The sequence below is a fragment of the Cebus imitator genome, unplaced genomic scaffold (assembly GCF_001604975.1).
Source record: "Cebus imitator isolate Cc_AM_T3 unplaced genomic scaffold, Cebus_imitator-1.0 Scaffold93, whole genome shotgun sequence".
Lineage (NCBI taxonomy): Eukaryota > Metazoa > Chordata > Mammalia > Primates > Cebidae > Cebus > Cebus imitator.
Genome location: NW_016107408.1, coordinates 5472512 through 5480076, shown reverse-complemented (window position 1 = coordinate 5480076; position 7565 = coordinate 5472512). Strand labels below are relative to the sequence as shown.

The 7565-nt window shown below is 44.3% G+C and overlaps 1 protein-coding gene across 1 annotated transcript in view; it reads left to right on the top strand.

Annotated features, from left to right (window-relative positions):
- The window catches only part of GRB2 (growth factor receptor bound protein 2), an 81599-nt gene that overhangs the window by 70638 nt on the left and 3396 nt on the right, over positions 1-7565 (top strand). Inside the window, exons 3-4 of the mRNA XM_017535740.1 lie at positions 506-603; positions 5713-5835. Of these exons, the coding sequence (XP_017391229.1) occupies positions 506-603; positions 5713-5835 (221 nt within the window). The remainder of the gene's footprint in view (positions 1-505; positions 604-5712; positions 5836-7565) is intronic.

Here is a 7565-nt window from a genome sequence, read left to right as displayed (position 1 = left end):
TTTTTTTTTTTAATTTTAACAGAGTTTAACATAATGCCAGTTGTTTGAAGTTACAAGAAGTCATATCCATATAACTGATAATGCTTCCAATGAAACCTTTCGCAAACCTAAAAGACAGCATAATTGTCTTGTAGCTACCTTTTTGAAGGGAAAAGGAGCTGGGCGTGGTGGCTCATGCCTGTAATCCAGCACTTTTGGAGGCTGAGGTGGGCTGATCACCTGAGGTCAGAAGTTTGAGAACAGGCTGACCAACATGGAGAAACCCCCATCTCTACTAAAAATACAAAATTAGCCAGGCACGTTGGCGGCATGCCTGTAATCCCAGCTACTCGGGAGGCTGAGGCAGGAGAATCGCTTGAACCTGGGAGGCTGAGGTTGCAGTGAGCCAAGATCACGCCATTGCACTCCAGCCTGGGCAACAAGAGTGAAACTCTGTCTCAAAAATAAATAAAATAAAAGGGAAAAGGAAATGATTGGGTTTTTTCCTTGTCTTATTTCTCTTCAGGTTTTGAATGAAGAATGTGATCAGAACTGGTACAAGGCAGAGCTTAATGGAAAAGACGGCTTCATTCCCAAGAACTACATAGAAATGAAACCACATCCGTAAGTTGATCTCCATTAGTCTTGCAAGGGTTGGACCCACCTGCTTGTTTCAAACACACTTTTTAAAATTGAGATCACTGGGATGGATGTCGTACCTTTTATTCACGTTTCTAGGGAATAACAAAGGATATTGATTGCGTATGTTAATAGTATATAATGATAATATATAATAGTCAATAATATTATATGTTTTAGATTGGTAATGACTGTCAGTTATCTTCAAAGCTAAAACAATAGTTTTGCAGGTCCATAATTCTTTTTCTGTTAAATATGTCTCAGGGCCAGATGTGTTGCATTTTTTTTTTAGTTTTAGAAAAGGTACTTACATGATTTTGTGTTTATTAAGTGCTATTCCTATGGGATGGTATCTTCATATATCTGTATCCCAGAGCACAGGGCTTGGCATCTACTAGTTCTCAATAAATGTTTATCCTTCCGTCTTAGTGTTCCTACTTAGAAGATAACAAAATATGCTCTCCTTCCAGCTGCTGAGAGCAGCAAATATTTTTAAATTTTTTTCAGAAGCTACCCCTACTGTGATTTATATTGATCGAGACATAGTGGGACCCTGGGAGCCCCTGCAGACCACCGTCCTCCCACCCTCACTCACCCCTCATTCACAGGCCCTGCTTTCAGCGCAGAAGCAGTTGTTGGCTTGCCTTGCGAGTATGTCAGGGGAGCTGAGGCTTTCCACACACAGACTAAAGTGCCATTGGATGTTGTCTGCTTGCTTTTACACCAGCTGGTAGTGGAGACTTTAAGGTGGCTGGTTGCATCTTGAGTGGGAGGGACCCATTGGGTCACAGCACATCCTCTCCAGGTCCCATGTAAGCCACATAATTTGTGCACTTCTGTTTCCTTCAGTCGTGCTCAAAATAAACTGTAGATCAAGGATTGGCTAAACTTTTTCTGTAAAGAGCCAGATAGCAAGTAATTCCACTATATGTGGGCCACATATAGTCCTGTCAAATATTCCTTGTAAAAATTTTCTTTTAACAACTGATTAAAAATTGTAAAAAACAGTCTTAGGTTGTAGACCATGTAGAAACAGATTTAGGCCAAAGGCCATCATTCGCTGGCTCCTTTATTAGATCCAAACACAACATGGACTTCAGTTCCCTTTTACTTTCATATTTTCAGATTGAAAGGGAATTCAGCAGAACATCGTACTATACTTCTTATATGAAATGCCTGTGGCTCTGTATTCTTATTTTTCTTCAGAGTGTTTCAGATAAGACAGGCATTTAAATCTGACTGTTGAGGAAAGATAGGAAAGGCCACCACCATCCATGGAAAGTTATAGTTACTGCCAGACTGACTGGGACAGTCACTCCCTTGCCTTGACCTTTTGCCCCCACTGTGAAGAACTTTAGAAGAAGAATTGATTGAGAGGCACCCAGCACAGGTCAGCTGTGTTGTTATTTGCAGACTGGCCAAAGGGTAAGCAGTGCTCAGCCACTCTGAGCTCTGAAAAGGAAAGTAGCAACTTAAAACCCCTTATTTATTCAGGTCTACCATATTGCTAACAAAGACCATGCTTGTGCCTATGTGGGGTATGGCCTTGCAGACATAGTTCCATTGTATAGGGCTGCTCTTTGGCTGGATGTTCATAGATACAGGGTCAGGATCAGTACCAGGCCTTCTCTTCCCCATCCTACCACCTCCTGGGGTTTTTTTTGGGGGCAGGGGCAGCGGGGAAAAGGAAACTCTAAAATGGAGCACCAGGCTGGGCATGGTGGCTCACGCCTGTGATCCAAGCACTTTGGAGGCCAAGGCGGGTGGATCACCTGAGGTCGGGAGTTCAAGACCAACCTGACCAACATGGTGAAACCTCGTCTTTAAAACTAAAAATAAAATAAAAAATGGAGCACCATCTCAACTAATGCAGCATTTGAGTTAACAGATTAGACACAGACTACAGAATGATTGTTGGCATTAGTGCTGTAGCATCAGTTATACATGCTTGAGGAGTGGATCCAAATATGTACTTTTCATATTAAATGTGTATGGATGGCAGCCTATGGGATGTGGTAAAGAATTATACTGGAAAATTAGCCTTTTCCCCCAACCCCTTAGCTTTCTCCCTTGCTATTTCTGTTGTATAAGCCCATCTTTCTTCGTTTTTGTTTTTGTTTTTTTGAGACGGAGTCTTGCTCTGTTGCCCAGGCTGGAGTGCTGTGGTGCGATCTCTGCTCACTGCAACCTCTGCCTCCTGGGTTCAAGTGATTCTCCTGCCTTGGCCTCCTGAGTAGCTGAGGATACAGGCGCACAGTACCACTCCTGGCTAATTTTTGTATTTGAAGTAGAGACGAGATGTCACCATGTTGGCCAGGCTGGTCTCGAACTCCTGGCCTCAAGCGATTCACCCACCTTGGCTCCCTGCAGGCATGAGCCACTGCACCTGGCCAAAGCCCATCTTTTTAAAGACTTTTAAAACATTTGCCCGTCGGAGATTTCAGCGAGCCGAGATCACACCACTGCACTCCAGCCTAGTCAACAAAGCAAGACTGTCTCAAAAAAATAAAACATAAAACATTCATCCATAAGCATGTAGTCACACATACATATCCTTTAAAGAAGTTAGTCAAATTTGTAAGTTATATAAATGCTATAGAAATGTTTAAGTGTTTTAATAGTGGTAGCCATTCACGGGATCTTGCTCTGTCATCCAGGTTGGGCTCAAGTTATCCTCCCATCTCTGTCCTAAGTTGCTGGGTCTATATCTGTGCACCACCATGCCTGGCTAATTTTTTATTTTTTGTAGAGGCAGGGTCTCAGCCTGGGTTGCCCAGACTGGTCTTGATCTGCTGGGCATAAGCAGTCTTCCCACCTTGGCTTCCCAAAGTGCTGGAGTTATAGGTGTGAGCCACCTCACCTGGTCCCAGATTTTTTATTTTTTGATCTAGGTGCTTATAACAGGGAGATGTTTATTTTTTAAAAATTCCAATTAGAATACTTTTTTGAATGTGATTTATACTTCAGTTTATTTTTTTAATTGAAAATAAAATTGCATTAATTTTAAGCTGGGGGCAAGAAAACACAGCAGCCATGTCTATGTATTTGTGTACCAGACAGAAAGGTCTGGAAACCTACGTGTTAGAACCACCAACAGGTGCTGCCTCTGGGGAGTTTAAGGGAAGGGTCTTGCTTTTTATGTTTGTTTCACGTACATCTAGGCTATTTCAATTTATATTCATTATTTTATACCTAAAAGAGGGAAAAAGCCTGCCTAGTAGCAAGATCTTGGGGCTCTAGGAAGAAAGCGAGTGTGGCTGATTAAGAAGGTTCACCCTCACCCAGCAGTGTGGGGAGTGCAAGCCGAGGCCATCTGTGGATTTTCACTGCTGTTCCCGGTCAGATGCATGCTGCATACACTTACATTAGAAACTCAAGGCCCCCAATATGAGAAAAGGTTTAAATTGTCTCAAAACTGTTAACTCCTTTTATGTTTGTTTATTTAGAGATGGAGTTTCACTCTTGTTGCCCAGGCTAGAGTGTAATGGTACGATCTGAGCTCACTGCAACCTCTGCCTCCCAGGTTCAAGTGATTTCTCCTGCCTCAGTCTCCTGAGGAGCTGGGATTACAGGCGCCCGCCACCATGCCCGGCTAATTTTTGTATTTTTGGTAGAGATGAGGCTTCACCATGTTGGCCAGGCTGGTCTCAAACTCCTGACCTCAAGTGATACGCCCCGCCTCGGCCTCCCAAAATGCTGGGATTACAGGCGTGAGCCACCACTCCCAGCCTGTCCTTTTATATTTAGAGAGAATTCTGTTCTAGTGATATGTGATACCTCTTGTGTGGCCTGATTTCTAGGCACTGCAGGCCCTAGCCCTGAGTGATTTGTAGAAGCAGGGGGATCTATGGTCCCCGCTCCTGAGCAGCCTGGCAGTAGAGTATGCAAAATGAGAAGGACTCCAGTAGGTAGACGCTGGACTGTTAGGAGTTACTAAGGGCAGCTTCTCAACACGTCCTTCCTACAGTTCACATCTTTCTGTTTGAATTTGAGTATAGTATAGTATATTATTTTAGGGACATCTTGAATATGGTTGCTTATAAATAAGATATGCAAGTTAGATTTACAACTTTAATGGACTATTTGGTCCATTAAAGGACTTTTTATATTATAATTAGCAAATTAAGTGTGCCAATTTTCATGTAAATAGGTCTTTATTAGCTGTAAGTAACTTTTGCTTTTAAAAATCATAATTAAAGATGATTTTGAGAAGAGAACATGGTTTTCAGTTTTTCTTTCCTGATTACAGTTTTCATTTGAAGTAGCCAGGCAGCTTGACTCCAAGCCCTTGTAGAAGTGTTCCTCTTCTCTTCCTCTTGATAAGCAGTTGCTTCACAGGTTTTCATGAATTTAGCCACTTTTTCTTCTGACCAAGGTGAATCAGCAGTTGGGAGCAGAAGAGTCTGTAACTTGCTTCAAAAATCTGAATTTTGCAGCAAGCTGCTGCACCTGTGGTAAATTACAATATTTCTGGTGGCTTCTGAAAGCTGAACTCTGAGCAGTGACCACAGAGGCAGGCCTTGAGAGAAATGCTGACCTTAGTTACTTACTGATGGAGGCCACTCTCAGACAGTCTGAACCTTTTGCCTTTGGGCTATTAGCAGAAGTAACCCTGCCTCCAGATCCTGGGCCTTCCAGGTTTCCTCCCCACTTTCCCTTACTCCCACTGTGGTAAAGCTGCAACCTTATCACATGGCTGCAGGAAGGGGCCAGTCTCTCCTTGGCAGTTCATCTTGTACACCAAACCCAAAGGCCTGGGCTTTTCCCCGGGTGCCTTTCTGATGAGTCAGTAGGAAGTCCAGTGGGCTTTGGCCTGTGAGGCCCGTTTGCAAATGGCTTCCTCTATAGAAAGAGTGACCCACAGTTAGTGCCTTGGTGAGTTGCTTTCTGGGAAATGTAGTAGGGTAAAGACATTTGAAGGTCCATCTCTGGGGGACCTGACCAAATGTTGATATTGGGCACTGTGCAGCTGGAGGATGAGGAGGGAGGCCCCTTACTCTGGCAAGGAGTGTTGTGTTACTCACATTTCGAAGGCTGGATTTCCCGTTTCTTTGTGGGGAAGCAGATGTTGACCAGCTTGCCTTCCTTCCTTAGGTGGTTTTTTGGCAAAATCCCCAGAGCCAAGGCAGAAGAAATGCTTAGCAAACAGCGGCACGACGGGGCCTTTCTTATCCGAGAGAGTGAGAGCGCTCCTGGGGACTTCTCCCTGTCTGTCAAGTAAGTATTTCCTGCTGTAGTTCCCTGGAATCCTGTCTCTGACTGATGCAAATTGTGAAGCCTTCAGACAGGTGGCTCGCTGCATACAAAATGGTGGAGGCTTAGCCTAAACAGTATCTTCATTTGACATTAAAATCCTCATTTCTGGCTCCTCTCAAAATTAATTCTAGCAGCACTGGATGTATATTCCCCTGTGGACAGAACCTTCAGGAGGTGAGCAGCTGCTCCCTGCAGCCAGCCCAAGCCTGCCAGTTTTCCCTAGTGCACAGCACTCCTGAGCTGCTGCCCTCCAAGGGATTCGTGCAGCTCTTTCTAATGGGATAGTGGAGCGCCTGTTGGCTGCCTTGGCTTGCCTTGCTCAGGTCCACTAGCTTCAATCCACCAGCCCCATCCTAGGCCCTCGTAGTCACTTAAGAAGGCTGCCGCAGGAGATTTGGGGCTTGGGTTTCCCCTTTGGAAAATTCAGATGGGTAAGAAGAAGGAAGTTCTGCCACCTTGGAACAATTTTGGAGAATAGAAATTAGCACTTGAAGGAAACAGTTCACACGTCATCTGCAAAGTAAGAATTTGGAATTAATTTGTTATTTCCATATGTTTTTTAGTTTTTTTTTTTTTTTTTGAGATGGAGTCTCGCTCTGTCGTCAGGCTGGAGTACAGTGGCACAATCTCAGCTCACTGCAACCTCCACCTCCTGGGTTCAAGCGATTCTCCTGCCTCAGCTACCTGTGTGGCTGGGATTACAGACGCCTACCACCATGCCTGGCTAATTCTGTATTTTTAGTAGAGACCATGTTGGTCAGGCTGGTATCAAACTCCTGACCTCGTTATTCGCCCACCTCGGCTTCCCAAAGTGCTGGGATTACAGGCGTGAGCCACTGCGCCCAGGTGTGTTCTTTTTCTAAAGGAAGGCGTGAGAGATTCCACATATTAGTATACCTTGTAAATATATTTAAGTGGAGTTAGTCTTTATTCCCAACATATGAAAAAGCCAAAATTGATATACTTAAAGGGGTCTGATGAAGAGCATCTTGGGGTGGGTTTATGTAACTGAGACCGTGTAAGATGAGGGGAACAAGCAATAAATCCCTGGGTGGTGGCCAGAACCAGGAGGCAGCCACATGCTCAACTGGAGGCTGTTTGCTCAGCAGAAGCTCCCAGGCTTCCATTTTCTCAAGTAGAATCTTATTCTTTTTAATCTTTTTTTTTCTTTTATTTTATTTTAATATGTATAGCGATGGGTTGGCCAGGCTGGTCTCGAACTCCTGACCTCAGGTGATCCACCCATCTCGACCTCCCAAAATGCTGGGATTCTAGGCATGAGCCACCACGCCCGGCCTTCTCAAGTAGAATCTTTAAGGATTTAGTGTATTTATTGTTTTAGAAACAAAGCAGGTGTCATGACTGTCTTCACCCAGACACACACCTTTGTAAAAGAGGTTCAAGAATCAACAGTCTTCAGATGTTTCTTAGTTTTAGGATGTTTTGAGCCTGTGATTTGAAACACAGTAGTTAACATACTGCTTGTTATTGGGGCCCTGGGCTCTTTTAGAAACCATCTGTATTGCATGGGTGGAGGTGGGTCTCTTTGGGTCCAGCAGTACCATGTAAATATACCCTTGATAGCCGGGCGCGGTGGCTCAAGCCTGTAATCCCAGCACTTTGGGAGGCCGAGGCGGGTGGATCACGAGGTCAAGAGATCGAGACCATCCTGGTCAACACGGTGAAACCCC